The sequence below is a fragment of the Chelonoidis abingdonii genome, chromosome 1 (assembly GCF_003597395.2).
Source record: "Chelonoidis abingdonii isolate Lonesome George chromosome 1, CheloAbing_2.0, whole genome shotgun sequence".
In the NCBI taxonomy this organism is placed as follows: Eukaryota; Metazoa; Chordata; order Testudines; family Testudinidae; genus Chelonoidis; species Chelonoidis abingdonii.
In genome coordinates, this window is record NC_133769.1 from 322,468,538 (window position 1) to 322,489,832 (window position 21,295).

General features: G+C 39.9%; 1 protein-coding gene across 10 annotated transcripts in view; it reads right to left on the reverse strand.

The window, feature by feature from the left end:
* NBEA (neurobeachin) overlaps positions 1-21,295 on the reverse strand; it is an 862,398-nt gene that overhangs the window by 442,316 nt on the left and 398,787 nt on the right. For 9 of the 10 annotated variants that reach the window (XM_075061639.1, XM_075061640.1, XM_075061634.1 and 6 more), the window contains 3 exons: positions 12,814-12,968; positions 8,064-8,190; positions 1,070-1,197 (listed from right to left, as the gene is read on the reverse strand). In XM_075061639.1, coding sequence (XP_074917740.1) covers positions 1,070-1,197; positions 8,064-8,190; positions 12,814-12,968 — 410 coding nt within the window. The remainder of the gene's footprint in view (positions 1-1,069; positions 1,198-8,063; positions 8,191-12,813; positions 12,969-21,295) is intronic. The other variant, XM_075061633.1, reaches the window with a different exon arrangement.

Below are 21,295 nucleotides of genomic sequence, written 5' to 3' on the forward strand. Positions count from 1 at the left end.
ATTTAATAATGAAGTTGCAGCCTGATTAAAATCATATCAAGTATTTCCTGTCCTTTTTTTGGTATAGCCGGACAACAAACATTGGGCCAATTGCTCAACAACCAGAATCATCAGACTCAAATACACTGAGCATTAAGGATAGAAGAAGGGCATGTGGTGGGGAGTGTTGGCTCTGGGTAGTGGGAGAATTACGTATTAGTATTTGGGTGGTACGTGTGCAGGACAGGAGGAGTCTGGCTGGAGAATTTGAACACAAAGTTATGTTTTTCACAATAGCCCTTATGTAGATCGTTACATGTATAAACTCTGCTGCTTTGCATGAATATCTTTGTTCATTGCAAAGAGTAACTATTTGCATATTGTGAATAAAAATAGTGTAGGAAGTCTATTCATTTCTCTTCCTAACACTTTATGACCACTAGGAAATCAGGACAATATGTAAATATGAATTAAAAGCCTTTTAAAAGGTTCTGAGAATGTTCCATTCAACAATAACTACACTTTAACCTCCTCAACCCAGACCATATTGCAAAATATGTAAAATAAGGTAGCGATTTGTCTATGTAAATCCATCGGCACATGATGGGGAGTAAGAAGGGTTACTTATCATGGAATCTTCCAATTCTATCTCCATATATTATCTATCTTAGCACACAGTCTCCTTCCTTTTTCTCCTAGGTTCAATTATTTTGATCTGCTCTCTCATTTTTCTAGTCTCTTAAAAATCAGACTGAGTGACTTACAGTATTCATAGTATTTTAAAGTTAATATATATAAATTAAAGTTAAGTATGTTGTGTTTGTTTGGAAGCCAGGATGAACAGCTTGTTTATGTACCCAGGGTGCCACTTAAAAAACAAATTAAGAAACTGGGAACAAAAGTAGTCAATTTTCATGACTCCACAGGTATTACTCAAATAGAAAATACGTTACAGGAAATGAAACAATATCTACCTAAATTTCTTAAAGCACCACTAAATAGTTATATAACTTCCTCTGAAAAGGAAAGATTAATTCACAGCTCACGTGCATATAGCCAAAATATTAGTAATTTAATAATGGTTCAGTACCTTCAATCAGCAGTTCTTGTCCGTGACTGCCCAACAGCGTACGGGACAAGAAAGGGGCGAAGTCTACAAAAATTTCACGCAGGAGTGGGGCCACTTTTTCTAAAGCTCTTTCAAGCTTTGCAGTAATGCTGTTGAAAAGAAAGCATGTAAATTGAAGGCAAATAAATATCAGCAATTAAATGATATCACATTATGCCTTAATTTACTAATTAAGGCAATAAGTATCAGTGTGCCTTCTGATAATGGAATGACTGTGATTTGATTAACAATACAATGTTTAAAAAGCATTATTTACGTTAGCAAAGAAATTGTAACACTCATGTCCAGCTCAGGAAAATGATGTCTCACTAACTTAGCAGGACTTATAAATCAATACAAAATAGAAAGCATTTTCTTCTAATTTTTTAGGGATGATGAGAGAACCCCAGGCATCAAGTCCTCTTCATCTATCATCTCAACTAACGATGTATGTTCGTTGTGCTTAAAACAAACACACAAACAAAAAACAGACCATGATTTTACTACAAAAACTTATGGTAAGATATAAACCTCAATGAGTTTACGTTTTAAATACAGAAAATTTAATTAAAAGGTGAAAATACTGCAGCATGGAAAATGTCCAACTTTTAAGTGTTCTCATTGCGTGCAATTTTTTTCCAAAATGAACTTTCACATCCATGAGGCAAGGACTCTCAATACTGAAATAGCCAAACTGGATGTACCTGATTTCACAGAACTTAATTGTTCTCTTGATATCATCTTCCATAATGAAGAGTCTAATATAATTTGTCTTTGTTGTACTGTTTATTCTGCTTTTGTATTATACAAGTGAACAGAGTATCTATCAATAACTGCATTTTAAATATCTCTAAAATATGCACGAATGTGCACTGGCAGTTGCTCTGAAGCAACAATTTGCACTCTCAGTATTTCATAATTTTTCCCAAACTTCAGAAGCATGAGGAGGAGAATTTTTAATGATTAAGACCACCTCATACAAATATTCTCGCTTTCTTGATAAACTTTCAGACAACAAAATCTAGCTTTGAGATGTTAGGCAAAATGGAGCATGTGATAGGGATGGGAGTCAGGAGACCCGGATTCTACTTATTGGCTTTGCCACTTACTAGCTGTGTAACCTTGGGTAAGTCATATCACCTTTCTGCACCTCTGTTTTCACACTTTCCCTTTCTCTGGCTTGTCTATTTAGATGGGTAAGCCTTTTGGAGCAGGGATTATTTCTCAGTATCTGCTTGTACGCAACCTACTGTTGTGGGGACTTCTAGGTGCTACCCTAATATAAATATTAAGTAAAAATCCTTTGTTTAGAGCAGAACATTCTAGAGGCACACGGTGGGGCCTAGGCCAGCCCCCATGGGGGGCAGTGAGGGAGCACCACCCAGCACTACTCTGCCCCCAGCCCAGCTCTGCCCTCAGCCAAAGCTCTACTCGACCCCCAGCCCAGCTCTGCCCTCATTCCCTCTCCCCCGTCAGCCAGCTCTGCCTCTATTCCCAAATCCCCCCCATTACCCAGTTCTGCCCCCAGCTCTGTCTTCAGACCAAGCTCCACTACTGAACCAACTGTGCAGTATGAGGGTAGGGCATGGACAGAATCCATTACTGGTAAGTGGGGCAAAACAGGGATGTTTGGGCACCACTGGTCTAGAGTTCCAAGTTTATCAGGTGCTATTAAATAGTCAACATGTGCTATTTCATCGCAACTGAGTTATTGTAGTCCCTTGGGCTTACCATGCTTGTAACTCCCCTCCCCATCAGTGGCTTGACAAGCTACTTCCTTCTCGTCTTTCAAATCTGTACTAAAGATTCAAAGTATTCAGTGTTTCCCACACCAGATGAATCATTAGTTTAAAAACACAACAGGAAACTAGGTTTTTCCTCTTTTGGGCATTTAGTAGTCTTTGTCTTTGGACTGTATGCCGTTGGGGGCAAAAACCATCTTCTTTTTGCTTCTTTTACAGCACTGAGAACATTATTGTTCTTAATTATTTAAGTGCTGACATTTTAAGTACAGGAAGAAACTAAAATTATTGATGATACCTGGAATGATGAATTCTGAGTTTTCAAAGGCATCCACTACATATAGAACTATATATAAAGTCCATATGAAAATCTTTAACTTATAATAAATAACAAACCAGATGACGTTAATACAGATCAGAAGCTCTCTTCCAACAACTCAAAATCATTTTGATTCTTTTCTTGCAGTGCATTGCACTTCTGTTTGTACTAGCTGAAATTCAGATACAGGATTTGAAGAACTCTACAGTTGCTGCTAGAGATAAGGAAACAAAAATACCAGAACAGTGCAAAACCCACCAATTTTTATTTATTTGTTTCACTGTAGATATGTTCACAACTCCTGAGTTTGGAGTTCACTTCACCTTGAAAACTTCAAGTGAAATTAAAGTGTACAAAGCTGATGTTTGCAAGTTTTGAAATGTATATGAACTCTACTGATCTATCCACATAATAGGGATGGGAGATTTTGTGGCCTATTACTTGACATTGTTCTTGATGAATTTGACAGATGCCTCTCTGGGTTCTTCAAGTTTAACTGATTAGCAGACTTCTGATATCTTCACTCCTCATGGGGTTGTCAAATTAAGCTGGCCTCCACAAAGATACAAAATATATTTTCAAGGGAGTGTGTGCCTTGCTGGCTGTTCCCCTACCCAAACACACACATAGCAGTAAAGTGGCAGTGAGACAGGCTATTCTGGTGCTGCAGCTGGCTGCAACAGCCACTTACCTATTCTGTGAAGCTAGAATAGCTCAGAGTACAATGTGCAGTAATAAGGAAACCCCATGTAGGGAGTAAATATAATCCCTCTTCACTTCTGAAATAAGGGACTTTTAAGAGTGTTTTGCAGTAACTTGATGCTGCCTTTTCCACTCAATTTGCAGATGTTCAGGACAAATTGGAAATTCTCTAATCCTTTTTGTCCCCACCTCAGTTTAGTCCAATTCAACAGTGGATCAAATTTAAAGTATTTGAATTGTCTGACATTCACACGAAAGACTCTGCATCATATTAAAAATACCTTGTACCATCCAGTTCTTCTCTTCTGAAGTTGTTCAGATACTAGAACGATGAGGGCCTCAAAAGTACGTATATAGATGTGATAGACAGGATCCCTGTTTGAATAAGTGGGTCAACTAATAAAGAGACTGTTCCTGCTCTCTCTGAAGCGAATAGGGGTTTGTCATTGACTTCAGCAGGAGCCAAAGTGCACCCCAAATTGCTGCCAGCAGGTAGAATAAGTAAACATTTGCCTGAAGTAGCACAGAGGACGGAGTTCCCTATCCATGATCAAAAGTAACTGAAGCTTTCTCCCAATCACTGGTCTCCATTTCTAGCTATAGGTCATAAAAAACACTTCAGGATAGCATTATAGAACATGAACTAATTTCACGCATCAACAAAATAGTCTCAATAACCTGCATTCCATTGGTCACTTGAATAGATTTATAAGAATACAGAACCTTCTCAGATCATTCTCCTCTATGTAACATTATTAACCTGGAGTTGATGATAATAGGAAATTATAAAATATGGAGATTACAGACTACTCCTTACATAGACAAGACATTTACTGCCCACAGTATATTGAATCACAAAATTAACACATCTCTGGAGGCTTCCCAGTAACAATCTAGGAAGCTTTTAAAGTTTGATAATTAATAATTTCTTAATTTTGCAGACTGAAAGAAACACAACCCAGAAATATAGGGGAAAGTCTGGAAAATTTAGACTGGAAATGTATGTTTTAAGACAGGATGAAGCAAATTGAAATGAAAATGATTATTAAGTGCAGGAACTTGATAACTTTTTCCCCAAAGCAAAAAGTATGTCACCCTGGGGAGAGGTCTCACTACTTATTAGTATGGTTGATTACACAGGAAGTATGTAATAAATTCACCTCTACAATTAATAATCAATTTTAATCACACAGTCACAAAGAAGGATTGAAGACGTTTTCTTTAAATTATCTAGAAGGTTATATATCCCAAAGAGGAAGACAGAAAAACAAACTAAATGACTAACTGGCAAAATGCCAGCTACACAATGGTGACCCGTATTAAAGGTTTTACTAGATGGAAAAGTAACCAGGGAGAAAATTAGGTATGCAATTAGTTTACTTCAACCTGTACAACTTCCAGGCTTAGATGGATTGCCTGTCAGATTTGATTAAACCTACCAAGAATGGCTATAGCAGCTTTTATTAAATATACTTTTATATAGAGTACTATCTCTCCAGGGAAGCTAACCATCTGTCCTGGAATATTTCTTTTTGCAATATGCTTTAAGCTAAATAAAAATCCAGATTCTCAAGACCTATATGTTTCCTTAACAATGACTCCAAAATTCTACCTAAAAATCTTACCCTTTTCAATAAGGATTTATTATATGGCAGATCCACCAGTTTACACTTGGAGAAAGCAATGCTGTATTAAATGGTAGTCAAGAGAATCTACTTAATCTAAAAAGTGTGCAACTCACTAAAATGGAAGATTTTTCAAACACACAATGACTACCACCATTGCATTTGCATTTATATCCTCAGTTGGACTTCAGACTCAAAGAGGCTAAGCTGCATACTGGTAGATGTTCTACAATTTTATCTTTTCTACACAGAAATAATACTGTCATAAATGTACAACTTTCAGTGGTCATCAGTCACTAGAATTAATAATTTGTTTTTCATCTGACAATTCAGTTATTCAGCTTTCAGGTATTGCAACTATTCCTTGTGACTTTTATAGCGCTCTAAGAACTCTAAACAAGAGCCAAAGACTTACAATAAGCTCATTTATACACATTTTAAATCACAAGAAAAATTAAACAAACAACCTTATAATCCAGTGCATTTTAGTTTAAATTGACAGAGCACTGGACTGGGAGTCAGGACGTCTGGGTTCTATTCCTATCTCTATTATAGACCAGCAGTGTGGTCTTGGGCAACTCACTTCACCCTCCCTCTCACGCTAGTTCAATCTTGTCTATTTAGATTTTAGGTTCATTGCAGCAGAGACTTATTTCTGTGTATATTCAACTTCAAGCACAATGGGGGTCTCAATTCCATTTGGATCCTCTAGGTGCTGCTATAATATATACCGTATATTGAAAAAGCACTCTCTCCCTCCCCCACTCCAGTGAATTGTGGGGGTTTTCACCTGCTCTGCACATTTTATCCACCGGGTTAGTCCCAGACATCTAATAATAAAGTTGTGGCCTACTATACCCGTATCTAATGTCTCCTGTCATTTTTTCAGCATAGCCAGACAACCAGTCAGTTTATGTCAGTAGGCCTGCCTGCTACACTGGCTCTCCCTCCATTCACTGCTTTGCACAATGATTTTATTATGGCAAACCATATAAGTGGTGAAAAAAGACAGGACAATCCCATAGGAATCAATCATAGAATTAAAAGAAAATATGACTAGCAGCTTCTACTATCATTCAGAATCGGCACATAGATTGAAGTAGGGGACATGGATCCAATGCTTTGAAGTGGTGACAAAAATGCTTCTTTTATTTTTTCAGTTATACTAACAGTTTTAAAGCTGCAGCATTAGAACTGGCCCTGGTCAGAACATGGAATTTCTTTTCCATGGGAAATTCTAACATTTTGAAATTTATTTTCATTCCAAATGAGAATGAAAAGTCAAAATTTTGAAATTTCCCACAGGAATCAAATTCCAAACATTTTAGAATAATAAAAACCATAACTTTGTTTCTATAGCATCAGACTGTTTTGTTTCAATAATGTCAAAACACTTCATTTCTTGTTAAAAATAAAGTTCTAGGATATATTCTGGATCCAAAGTGTTTCTTAATAAGCATTGCAACAGTATTGTTTCTAATGTGATAGTGGAAAACATTATGACTGCTGCACTGGTTAAAATGGTTTAAAAATAAACTCCTTAGAAGACCAGCTTTAATTATAAGATTTGACATAGTTTGGTATCTGAGCACATCAAAGACTGGTTTTATCCCTTCTATTATACAGTGAGTAATTTGTTCTGCAAAGGTTTCTGTTTCTACCTGGCAATGTGGGCTTTTAGAAGTTTTGTATGGAATTTTCTTATTAACAACATTTAATGTGGTAAAACTTTAGACAAATGTTGTAAAACATTGGTCAACGCTTTTTAATAAAGTATTGGTGCCTGAAACTATTTTAAACAACTTATTTTAAAGCAACATTTTTTCAGTGAAATGTAACACTAACATTTTAGCACTTAAGGATATTATTTTGTATGATTGACTATATTAACTATTGTTTTGTTGAAGATCATATTAACAACATATCTTGACATGATTATATGTTCTACCTATCTTAGATACTCATATAGTTGTCATCACCGTTCTATCTGAGGACCTCACATATATCAGAGCTCATAACTTCTCTGTGAGATAGGGAAGTAGTATTATCCCCATTTCACAGATAGGCAAGTCGGGTACAGAGACCCTAACTGATTTGCTCAGGTCACAAAGGATATCTGAAAAAGCAGGAAATTGAATCCAGATCACCCATAGCTGCAATCACTGGATCAGCCTTCCTCCCATTCTAACATACCAAACTAGCACATTTATTGGTGTATAATACCAATTGGGATTTTGTTGTAGAAGTATAATTCTATTCTAGTCTATGTAGGTGCTTATACTACCCTCATCACCATAATCTCTGAGGGCCTTCCGCTAATGCATTGTGCCATATGACTAACATCACCACTTAAAACACTACTGCAGTGTTGTGATTAAGCCAATATCTAGAAAATAATAAAATAAATAAAATATATAAAATTGAACTCACTTCAAGGCTAGCAGTATGTTTCAGTTATTTTAATAACTATTTTTCATCCTCCCAGGATATTTTATAAATTTCATCTTTGCATTATTTTGGTTATTGCCTGTGTGATTTTGTTGTGCCATGAGAAAGACAACTAAAATAAAATTATAAAGTATGCACACCTCATGTTTTCAGCTGAATCTTCTGGCATTGGAGCAACAGTTTGTACAGCCGGAAGATTTTTACTGGTAGCACCATTCACAAAGCTAGAGGATGAAGAGGAAGAGGAAGATCCTGAATCCACTGCACCTGTTACCAAAATAAATTTAGATTTTATTTCAGTTTGAAAAATACAAATTTTATAGATTTTAAATTCAGTAGTGTTTCCTGTCATGTCAGTCTATTTTAAAAGTAATAAATCTTATCCATTAAAAAAATTAAGAGCTTTAACATATAAATAACAGAATGATTCACTATGCTATTAAGGCTATAAGTTTTTGATATTGCTCTGCATATTTACAATTAATTTATATCTACTGCTAAATTAGACAGTCGTATGTTACAAATTAGAATGTATTTTAACATAAAAATGAAGGGAAACCATAGATGAAAGTACAATGTAACATAAAATGAAATGGCCTGAAAATCACAAATATATATAATTTTAAAAAGGTTCAAAAGAAAAGTGTTCCTTCCTCCTAATTTCACTGCTGATTTAATTATTTTTATAGATGAGTGATTAACTCTGCAAAGCTACATATTAATATTTTATATAGCACTTTTCATTCTCAAAAGCCCTTTTACAAACATTAAATGGCAGTTCTGGAGAAAAAGAAACAAAATAAAAATGAGTCTTACCTCTTGTTCTCAATGATCCTAAAAATAAATTCCACAGGCTAAAATATTTTCAAACCATTGTATGAGATAAACTATCATCAGAATGATAAAGCCATATTCATTATAAGTTTGTGAGGAGTGTGTGTGTGTATTAAATAAGTATCACATACACCTAGGGTGACCAAACATCCTGATACTAGGAGCTTTTTCTTATATAGGACCCTATTACATCATTCATATACCCTGTCCTTATTTTTTCACACTGGCTGTCTGGTCATCCTATACAGGGCTTTGGAGCGGAGCCTGGAGGTGGAGCTTGGAGCAGCTCTGGAGCAGTGGAGCTGCAGGTTTTTGCCTGGAGCAGAGCCGGAGCACAGCTCCAAATCCCTGATCCTATATGCACCTCAGTTTACCTCCTTGGTATTCTCTTGCCTGACTGGAAGGACATAACTCAAAAGAGGTTATATGGGAGGAAAGTAAACAATGACAAAGGTAAGATACACTCTTGAGAGAATACCAATGGCCCTTGAGGAAACAATGGAGAAACTATTAATTGGGGAACATCCCTACCTGACTTCAACCAGCCTGGAAAGGTTTGCTTCATTCCAGACCTGAGTTTAGGATCAAAGGGGATATTAAAATCCTAAAAGATGTTGCCCTAAAAAAGGAAGGTGGGTGGTCAGAAGCTGTACAGGAAGGAGATGCTAACAGAAACACAGAAATGGCAGTAAGCAGGCTCTCTCTCCCAACCCAGAAGTGAAGGTAACTGGGATGAAAAGAATTTACAAAAGCTTTCAAGGAAACATTAAGGTTTAGATAAGGGAAAATAGGCATATAGGCCTTTATTGTTTTTACCCTTTGCTTTGCCTGCTATATACCCTTTGGATAAATAAAAAATGCTTTGTTTTCAAGAAGCTGTTTTTCCTATAAATTAGTCACTGTCACAGGCTCCCAGAGGAAAAAGGCTTGCAGATATCAAACCCAGTTGGGCATGTCCAGTTAAGACAGTTTGGAAACAGGATGGCTGTGCCCAGAAATCCAACCAAAGAGTGGTAGGAGTGCATGGGTACACTGAAGAGAGGAGTCAAGGTACTGAAATCTGTCCCCAAAAGGGTGCACTTGAGACATACTAATAGAGGTCTAAAATCTAAGCTTGCCCTGTGACAGTGGTGATAACAATCGGATTTTGACTATGACATGATGATTTGGAATGTGACAGCTTGTTTTTGTATTTTGTTTTTTAAATAATTGTCCTAAAGACCTTAGTGAAGAATACTTTCCTAAGATGAAGTTATATCCATGTGACATTTGTGGCATATTGTAAAAACTACAAGAAATAGAGGATGTGGGGGGACATCTAGTGTCTCTAAATGACTGAATAGCATTTTCTCTATCTCAGTAAACTATTGCTTAGTTCATTTTACAATGTAGTATTTGCCTTAAGAATACAACCATATAATTCATTATATTAATTACTGCAGGTATATTACTGAATCACCTGAACTGTAAATCCCACCCTTCAGCTAATTAAATGACAAAAACAAAACAACCCCTCCACAAAGCCCCAAAGCAAACAAACAAACAAACAAACAAACAATCATGACTTCACTCTCAATGTAAGCAACATGTTTATATTTTCAATGCGTCAGATGTATCCAACAGCTTCTGATTTGCAATTTATCATTGCCACATATACATTTTTTAAAACATGGAAATTAAGTTCTACCTTTTGGAAATAGAGGGAGGAAAAGAACAGCTTTTAAACTATTTGCAGAGATCAGAGTTAGAATAAATATTCATTCAGGTGAATTCAGGCATAAAAAGCTTTACAAAAAGGAACAAGCCCAAAATGGAAACGAACTACCTTACTCAAAGATCAGTTAAGAAGCTCAGAACATTTGTAGTTCTGAGAAATTAAATGGGTAAAATTGGCTGAAATATTTTCCAGTCAATACTTTCCCAAAAAAGTATGCTATGCCAAGTCTGCTAGACAAAAAGGGGTATGATAAAAAGAATACACAGAAGGTGCACGCATAACTATGAAAAAACTAACATTTACCCACAGTCAACACACTGTGGCATCTGATACCACAGTATTTCCCTGAACTGTACTTAGAATCACTGTGCTTTCTTAATAGCAATCACTGTACAAAGAAGAGCTATTCAGTTGATTTAAGGTATGGAGTGCTTAAAGTAATGATGAGAAGATCTGAGGCCTAAAATATCATTTAGAGAAAAAACTTTAATATAGGACTGTCTTATGGTATATGAGGGGATTACAAACAGAACTTGAACTAAACAGAAATAGGCAAACAAATAGAAATGTTTACAAAAGTGTTTAATTAATTTATAGAGCAATTTTTTTTCCTCCAAAGATTAATTAACATTTCTATGGGCAAAGTCCTGTTAGTGAGAGTTAAAGGTGACCTGCAAAGGAAAAAATAAGTGCATTTCCTATTTTATTTTATGAAGCAGAAAGAATTCTGGAAAGATTTCAGCCCTCTTCCCCCTCAACAGATTTTATTTTTCTCAACCCTTGACTGAAGTTGAGGAATGTTATATCATGGAACTAACTCTCAACTACAAATAACTTCCTCTCTCAATTCTATGTCATTGCTCTGATATCTGTGATGTCATAATCCTACCCAGTCTCCTGTCATCCATAGATTCTTCCAGCATAGGCAGCCTCTGAACTTTTAAGGTAACAAATAAAAATTAAAGCCCCACCCCCAAAGGCCTTCCTTATAGCATAGTAACCAGGGTTGCCAGGCATCCAGTTTTAGACTGGAGAGCCTGGCTGAAAAGGGATCATGGTGGCTCCGGTCAGAACTGCTGCCCAGGTCGTTGAAAGTCCAGTTGGCTGCCCACAGTGGGACAGGCAGGGTGCCTGCCCTGCTCCGCCCAGCTCCCAGGAAGCTGCTGGCATCTCCCTCTGGCACCTAGGCGTAGGGGCAACCACGGGACCTTCATGCACTGTCCCCACCCCGAGCGCTGTCTCCGCAGCTCCCATTGGCTGGAGCCGCAGCCAATGGGAGCTGCAGAGGCAGTGCCTGCAGGCAGGGTCAGTACATGGAGCCACCTGGCCAGGCTTCCACTTAAGAGCCAGAGAGAAATGTTGCTGCTTTTGGGAGCCACCTCGGGTGAGTGCTACCTGGAGCCTGCACCCTGAATCCTCTCCCACATACCAACCTCCTGTCCCAGCCCGGAGCCCCCTCCTGCACTCCAAACTGCTCATTCCCTGCCCCACTCCAGAGCCCATACCCCCAGCCGGAGCCCTCATCCCATCTTGCAATCCAACCCCTTGGACCAAGCCTGGTAAATATGAGTGAATGAGCAAAGGTGGCGAAGAGCGAGCAATATAGTGAGGGGAGATGGAGTGTGCAGGAGGGCATCGTCTTGGAGAAGGGGTGGGGCAGAGGCAAGGCCTCAGGGAAGGGACAGGGAAGGGCGTTCAGTGTTCTGCAAATAGAAAGTTGGCAACCCTAAATATAAAGAAACAAACAAGCCCCTACCTCTCTTTTTAAACCTTTATAGGTCATCTCCAAGGTGAAATTAAACTGTTACTTGAAGAATGATTCATGTTAACATTGGTGGGTATTCACTGAAAGGCCTTATGACAGAAAACCATTATGACACTTATTCACAAATACTAATAAATAGATTTGGGGTCAAGACGGAATATATTCCCTCTTCCATTCTAGTGTATATTAGCAGCAACGTAGTAGGCTTTTTGCCTTCTTGGGGTGTTAAATAGTGAATATCTACTAGCATTAACTGTGTATATCCCCACAAATATGCTATCACAGGAGAGAGGAGGAGGAGGAAATGGGGAAACTCACTAATTTCTGTTGTAATCCTCTATGCTTCTAAGACATCATTAGGACTATAATTCATCTATATAAGGTTGAATAATTTTCTTAAACAATAATGGTGGGGATACACATAGAGCAGGAGAAAATTATGTCTTCTTAGAGGACAAAAAGATATACCTCAATTGAAAGCTCTATTATAATAATAATAATAGAAAGGATACAACTGAAGGAAAAATACAACAAAGAAAAAGATGAGATTCACAAAAATATTTAAGGACGATACCTGTTGTATTAATCATACTTTTTGGTGTAGCTCCTGTAGCAGCAAATATGTTTGGTGTAGTACCCGGTGGCAGAACACCTCCAGCAGTAGCAGCTCCAACTGTGGTAACAGCTAGACTACCTGGAGGCGGTTTCTTTACAGGTACGACAACACTCCTGCAGAGAAAGAAAAGGTAACTTAATACACCACCACAAAGGAGTTTGTTTTTATTTTAACCACTTTTGATAGGAAATAAACAAAGAATCATACAAATGTAGGGCTGGAAGAGGCCTTGAAAAGTCATCAAGTCCATTACCCTTGTGCTGAGGCAGGACAAGGTAAATTTAGATCCTCCCTGAGAGGTATTTGTCCAACCTGTTCTTAAAAACCTCCAATGATGGGAATTCCAAAACTTCCCTTGAAACCTTATTCCAGAGGTTAACCACCCTTATAGTCGGAAAACTTTTCCTAACACAAAGTAAATCTCCCTTGTTGCAGATTAAGACCATTACTACTACTTCTACATTCAGTACATGAGGAGCATGACTGATCAACAATTATAGGGGACAGGTCCTCCTTGAAGAGTTATCAGGTCCGTCCCCCCCAGCCTTCTTTTCTCAAGACTAAACATACCCTGTTTTTTTGTTAAACTTTCCTTCTGGGTCAGGTTTTTTTTTTGTTTGTCTGTTTGTTTTTTTAATCATCATTTTTGTTGTTCTCCTCTGGACTCTTTCCAATTTGTCCACATTTTTCCTAAAGTATGGCATCCAGAATTGGAAACATTGCTTCAGCTGAGGCCTCACCAGTGCCAAATAGAGTGAAATAATTACCTCCCATGTCATACATATGACTCTGCTGTTAATATACCCCAGAATGATATTAACCTTTCTTACAACAGCATCACATTGTTGACTTGTGTTCAATTTGTGATCCACTACAACCCCCAGATCTTCTTCAGGAGTAAAACCACCTAACCAGTTTTTCCCCATTTTGTAGCTGATTTTTCCTTTTTCGGTGAAGTACTTTACACTTGTCTTTATTGAATTTTATATTGTTGATTTCAAACCAATTTTCCAAGGTCATTTTGAATTCTAATCCTGTTCTCCGAAGCGATGGCAACCCTTCACCCCCATCTTGGTGTCAACTACGTATTTTATAAACATTCTACACTCCATTATTCAAGTACAAATGAAAATACTGAATAGTACCAGACCCATGAGACCCTTCTAGATACTCTCCCACTTTGACAGCAAACCACTGATAACTACCCTTTGAGTACAGTTTTTAAACAAGCTGTGCACCTGCCTTATAGTAATTTAATCTAGAGTGCATTTCCCTAGTTTTCTTACGAGAATATCACATGGAACTGTGTTAAAAGCCTCACTAAAATCAAGACACATCATGTTTACTGATTCTCCCTAAGCACTAGGCCAGTAACTCTGTCAAAGAAGGAAATTAGGTTGGTTTGGCTTGATTTGCTCTTGACAAATCCACGCTGGCTATTCCTCATAATCCCTACTGTCCTTCAGGTGCTTACAAACTGATTGTTTAATAATTTGTTCCAGTATCTGTCCTAGTATCCAAGTTAGGCTGACTGATCTGTAATTCCCCAGGTCCTTTTTGTTCACGTTTTTAAAGATAGGTACTATGTTAGCCCTTCTCCAGTCCTCTAGAACTTCATCCATTCCTCATAAGATAATTACAAATGGTTCCAAGATTGCTTCAGCTAGTTCCTTAAGTACCTTAGGATGAATTTCACCACGCCATGATGACTTGAATACATGTAGCTTATCTAAATATTCTTTAACCTGTTCTTTCCCTATTTTGGTTCGTTCTCCCTTGTTGCTAATATTAATTGTTTTGAGCACATGATCACCACTAACTTTTTTAGTTAAGAGTGAAGCAAAATAGGCACAATTATTCCTAAATATTTTCTTAACTATTATTGCTAGTGCAGTCTCGTTGATCAAGCATGACATTGAGAGCTAAGAACTTCAAAATTCTAATCCAGGTCTTGCCACTTTGTGGTCATGAGAATCTCAATTAATCTGTTTCAGTTGCAACACCTGTAAAATGGAAATATCTCCTCTTTCACAAGGATGTTGTGTAGTCTAATAATTGTCATTAGTGTCTTTATAGCACTTTGCATTTTCAAACTACTTTATAAGTGCAAATACTGCAATTATTGTGGCAATGCAGTACATACTGCTAGTGCACATCTGTACAATCTTAGATGAAACTGAAATTGAATAGATGCCATTAGATGGTCTTATCAAAGCCATCAAAATTATAGTTATTATAGACAATATCTGAATATAGGACCTGATTCTCCACTGCCTTGCACCTGATGCAGTCAACTATACCTATAAAAAGCACTGTAAATGTACCAGTCAGGGTTCTGCATTCACACCTGATGTGGTGTTTTATATCCACTTTGCTCTCAAGAGTGCCAAGGAGCAAACTGAACACACAATGTGCAAAACAGTAAGATTCAAGCCCACAGTGTATATAATATACTTAATTTTATTAATTTAGAATTAAATTTATAAATTTAAAATTTATAACTTAAAAAACTTGTTGCAATATTGAGACTTTATAAAATTTCAAAAAAAGCATGTATAGACCACATACAAGCAGTGATTATTGTAGTGATACAAGTACATATGCATCACATCTGAACACAGTATTTGTCTTCATCCTATTTGTAACTAAATGGCCTGATATATGCAGTTCAAAATTAAAAAAGGAAAATACCAAAGGGACATTTAAACAGTGCTTTTCTTAACAAGAGGTCTCCGTCTGGCAGAAATGAAATCTGTCTACTTTTAATGTCTCTCTCTTCATTTTATAGAAAGACTATTTTTCTGGCCCTTGATTCACAACAGAACTAGAAAGTAAAGAACAAATGTGAAACAGAAGGGATTTTTAAATGCAAGAAAAAAAAGATGCTTATCATTTTCATTATACCCACATGCTTTTTTCTCTGAACACATGTACTTCATTTTTCAACTAAAATAGGCATAATATTGTAGTATTGAAATAAAAGAACAAAAGAATGTAGCTATTTAGGGTAATATGACAGCTTCCTGGCTATAGTTCTGCACTTCAGAAAGTGCTTTTAGTAAGGATTTCTCAGTATTTCTTAGTAAACCTGACAAAAGTCTTTCAGAAAAAAGTGTGTTTTAAGAAGAAAGTGTAGCTAGATCTCCGATTTTCATTTATTAAATAAATGAGGTCCAAGGTAAACTTATAGACCAATATTTCACCTCCCTTTGCAAAAAAACCCAAAAAACTTTAATATATTCCACCTCAGAATTTGTTTTTATTCGGGACAGCCCAACTTTCTGGTTGGGGAGTACACCGTTCCGGTCTGCTGACAAAAAAGGAGACGGATTTTTAATCAAACTGCAATAGTCTCAAAGGACTCTTTTTAAAAAGGCCTGCTTCCAATGGTTTGACTTAGAGGTCAAGTAGGATACAGAAGAGAATAGAGCTTTAGGAAACTCCATGTACACTAGGGCTTTGTCTACACTTACAGTTTTGCAGCGCTGGCAGTTACAGCTGTGGTCGTACAGCTGTGTACGGCCAGCACTGCAGTGTGTCCACACTGACAGCGACCAGCGCTGCAGTGTGTCCACACTTGCACCAGTTGCAGGACAGCGCTGGTCATCAGTTGTGGACACTCACTCCAGCGGTTTTATTGCCTCCAGGGTATTAGGACTTATCCAGCATCTTAGCCTCTCTGGTATCGCTTGCACCCACTGCCCTGGGCTCAGAGCCTGGAGAAGGAGGGGGAGGTTTAGAAAGTTAACCCGAGAGGGAGGCTACTGAGGTTTGAACTCCCAGGAGTCATGCAGGCAGGAGCTACTTTTCCAGCCAGGAAGATAGCTAGTCCAGTCGAGCTGCTGGGACTTGGTAGTGAGGAAACCAGCAGAGGAGCCTGTTCCTGGTAAGAAGCTTTTATAAAGGAGCAAATGTTTGGGAGCAGGGAGGGCTATGGCCGCCTGCAAAGCATCCTAATGTGGAAAATGCCCATTGATTTCCCTGTAGCTGCTCTTTGCTTCCACAAGCCACAGACCTCCATGCTTCCAGAGTGAAGCAACCCCACCCCCAACACCCTTCCCAGGTGAGCTGCGTGTGCAGAATGGCTTGAGATGTAGACTGCTTGTGGCAGATTGTGGTGTAGGGTTTCAGATTAGTATTTCCATGCAGCTGCCTTATGCTTTCCCAAGTCACAGAACCCCCATGCGCTCACAGTAAGTGCAACCCCACAACCCCTTCACAGGGGAAGCCACAGTGTTGGCAAGCCCCCTAGTCCCACTTTTCCACACTGTGAATCCGGTGTGGGGAAAACTCGCCATCGTACTATCGGCAGCTGCGGCCTCTATCGTCTGTGCCCTATGCCTTCAAAATGTGTAAATGATGCTACATTTATCACAAAACTTCTTAAAAAACAATGAGACTCCTGTATTAACCAGTTTATTCTCTGTGTTTTTTTAAGTGACCTGAATACTGCTTGCTCCAATCGTGCAGACTCTTCGAAAGACTGTGCAAGCTTAAGAAAAAAAAACCAAGGAAGAACTAAGTAAGAGATGGTAAAGCAATATGAACTTGTATCCCCCAATCCAAGAAAATAAAATAGTTGCAAGAGACTTGGAGGATAAGGAAACCCATGAAAAAGTGAACAGTAGGCTGCCACGAGATAAAAGGATGAAAAGGCTCCAAAGAAAGGCGAGTTGGAACTACCAACGAGAAAGCACAGATTGGCAGAGATACTTGAATAAAAGTGGGGAAAAAAAGCCTCTCATCTCTTCAATGGTATTTATTTTACTTTTCCCATAACCTATACTGGAATAATAAAATTAATATACATTGGCATCATATATGCTGTATATGGTTGCTGGTCTAATTGTAATAAAAATGACTTGCGTTTCATCACACGAGGTGGTGGGGAGCTCCCGTGGTTCCAGCTGCTCCCTGCAGGGTTAATGCCCTGGAACTGCAGGGCAGCAGTGGACATGGGGCTGGCTGAAGGCAGGGCAGGGGCTGACTGGAGGTAGGGTCTGGCTGCAGGCAGGGCAAGGGATGTGGGGCTGGTTGGAGACAAGGGGTGTGGGGGCGGGCTTGGTTCAGGCAGTGTGGGTGCAGCAGGGTTTGACTGGAAACAGGGCAGGGGTGCGGGCTCGGCAGGATGTGCAGAACTGTGCGGGCAGCAGTGTGTGGGGGGCTGGCTGGCTTGGGCAGGGCTGCAGGGGGTGTGTGGCAGGGGTGGCTGAGACAGGACAGGTGTTGGTGGGACAGTAGGTGGCTGTGGGCACGGGGTGCAGAGCTGGCTGCAGGCAGGGGGGGCCGGATTGGTGTGGGCAGGTCATGGGGTGCGCAGCAGAGGCAGCTGGAACCCAGCTTTATATAAGTAGTTTCCCAACACCTTCACCTACTTCCGCGCAGGAACCTGTTTACCAATAGTCCGGGGGAGCAGTGGGGATGCAAGAGGGAAGGCGTGGGGGCTCGCGGCGCTATTGAAGGATAGGGGTGGCAGAGGCAGCTGGAGCCCAGGACTTTTATAATACTCGCCCCCTCACTGCCCAGTGGCTCAGGGGCTAATTATTAAAGGGCCCGGGAGCTCCGGCCAGGCACGCAGCGGCGGTCTCGCTCTTGACCGACGCCTCCGGACGACGACCTCCGGAGAGCGGCAGCTACCGCGGACTCCGCGTCTCTCACCGGCTTGGGCAGCCCCGTTCAGAGCCGGCAAGCTCCCGCGTCGCTCCGCTCTCCTGTCCAGAGCGCGAACAAAGCCCTGCCGCTCCAACCTCTATGGCTTGGAGCCCTGTCCGGAGCGCCGCAGCCCCGCAGCCTGGCTGGAGCTCTAGCTGGGAGAGCGGGGGCCATGCCGCGCTTCCCGCCGGCGCTTCACTCAAAGGGAGCGGGACCATGGAGCAGACCACAGCTGGGGATGGGTAAGTTTAAAAAAAAAAAAAAAAAAAAAAAAAAATTAAAAGGTGCCTAAGGTGCGGGGCCCTTTACGCGTGGGGTCCGATTCCCTGGCAGCACGGGTGTTTGGAAACAGGAGCGGAATGGCGCACACCCTTCGTCCCCTTCCACAACCACAGCGACAAATGGGACGAGGTGCTCTGTGGATAGCTGCCAAATGCACATCACAAACGAATGCACAACCAGCGCTGGTCTCGCTACACCGGAAGCAGACCCAGGTGTACAGCCAGCGCTGCAAACAGGGAGTTGCAGCGCTGGCTGAGCTTTTAAGTGTAGACACCTGCTAAGTTGCAGCGCTGTAACCCCCTCGCCAGCGCTGCAACTTGCAAGTGTAGCCAAGTCCTAGGTCTAAGTGCAGAGAGTCAAATAAAATTAGAATGGATGTTTGTTTACTGTTTACATCAAACAGAAGTCATTAAGCAGTGTTCCCTGTGCTGTCTCTGTGCCTCATTTAAACCTAAAACTCATCTGGGAATGCTGACAGGTGTCAGGTGTACTTGGAGATAGTGATTTGCTAACTTCTCAGTCATCTTGCTTAGAACAGAAGATTAGACACTGGGTAGTACTGGAGAGATAGGCTGCATCAAGAGTTGGTTTTATTAGTACCAAGCCTGAGTAAATGTGGGTGACAGACTACTCTCTTTCAATGACACTGACCATAGGGTCAACGGACCTGATAGTAGTATCAACTTGTTAGCATCCCAGTATCAACTTGTTAGCTATCCTTTAATATCCAGGGCCAGTATGTGTCAGAGTTGTCAGTGGAGAATCAGATTTCCTGTGCCATGTTCTGAGAAAGGGTGCTGCATGCCATCTGAATGTGATCGTTGAAAGCTGGAGACTAGAGTTGCCATCTCAGACATGCATGATTATTTCTGTAAAAACAGGCCAAGATAGTTCCATAGAGAAGGCATAGAAATTTAAACTATTGGTGTGCCTTTCCCTTTCCATATCTGTAAGTGTTTTCTGCTCTGGTGTTGAGTATCTATCCTTCATGTTTTTTCTGTGATAGATCATCTAAGAATCTCTATAATCTGTGGGACAAAGAGTGGGAAGGGAGTGTTTCTACCTAGCATGTCGTTAGATCTGTGAGACTTAACTTCTTGGCTTAGTAGGATTTTCCATTAGAAGTTTTAAGAAGGTAGATGGAAACACACATTCTATGGTGGGCAATCAAAACTGGGCCTTTTGCTTGCTAAGAAGTGGGAAAGAGCTCAAATATCAGCTAAGAGGAAATGATTTGTCTGATCAGGATGAGGATGCAATGCTCTGCACATCAACTGATATCTTCTTTGAAAGCAAGAGAAAAGATAGTCATGTGGTTAATAACTCAGGAGATCTGGGTTCCCTTCCTCTGTAAATAGATTTCCTACCTAGGCTCTGAACCATCTCTCTGTGCCTCAGTTCACCATTTGTAAACAGGGAATATTGCCCTAACTCACAGGGATGTTGTGAGAGTAGATCCACAAAAGCCTGGAAAATTCTCTAATACTATGGTGATGAAGGCATCGAAGTACAAGCAGCATAAGTCTTAGTTAAGAAGTGGTCCGGTATCTCTCACTAAATGTTGGTCATCTGGGGCAGTGGTCACTTTTCAAAGGTAGAAGGATGCATGTTCTTCAGTCTCTATGGCTTTGAATTGTATGTTCAGTCCAAATTTCATCCAGATAGAGGCAGTGATGGTGTTTTAAGATCAGATGCCATTTCTTGTGTCTTCAAGGCTCTCTGTTTTTGATTATTTTGTTTTTAAAGTGGGTCAGGAGCTCTTGATTTCACACAAGACAGGGGTCTTACTACAGGTCCCAGGACCATTCAGCTTCTCCCTCTGCTGAACAACAGTCTTCACCACTCCCACCCAACAGTATCTATTGCAGAACAGGAGTCTCAGGCATGGTTACAGCTCCCTGTCTCCTTCTCATCTATGTGAAGAGAAGACGCATTTGCTGATGGTAAGCTCTCACATAGCAGCATCCATGAGTAATGCTCTGGTTGTCTATGAAAATGTCCCATGCTGGCTTCCCATAGAATACTGAGACATGCTAGATTAAAAGATTGTGGAAGCTTAGGAAAGGAAAGAACAGTCCATAATTGAAACATAGAAATTGCCATTCTGGATCAGAATCGAGGTCCACCTAGGCCAGTTATAGCTCCAGGGCGAGCTGTTCCTTTGACATCACTCAGTCTCTCATTAAGCATCTTTCACTTTACAGGCCCATATCTGTACTACACTTAGAATCCTGTGACTGACCCCACTTTTAGATTGCATACCCAGGTCAAAGGACCCGACGCCTTCAGAAGGTCCAACTGGGTTCTGACACCTGCTATAGACTTTTTTCAGGACTTGTGTTCACTATGAAAATGCAGTGTTAGAAAACAGAGCCAGACGTGTACCCAGAAGCCTCCTACTGCAAGACAAACCCAAGAAAGAAACCAACAGGACTCCACTGGCCATCACATACAGTCCCCAGCTAAAACTCTTCCAACGCATCATCAGGGATCTACAACCCATCCT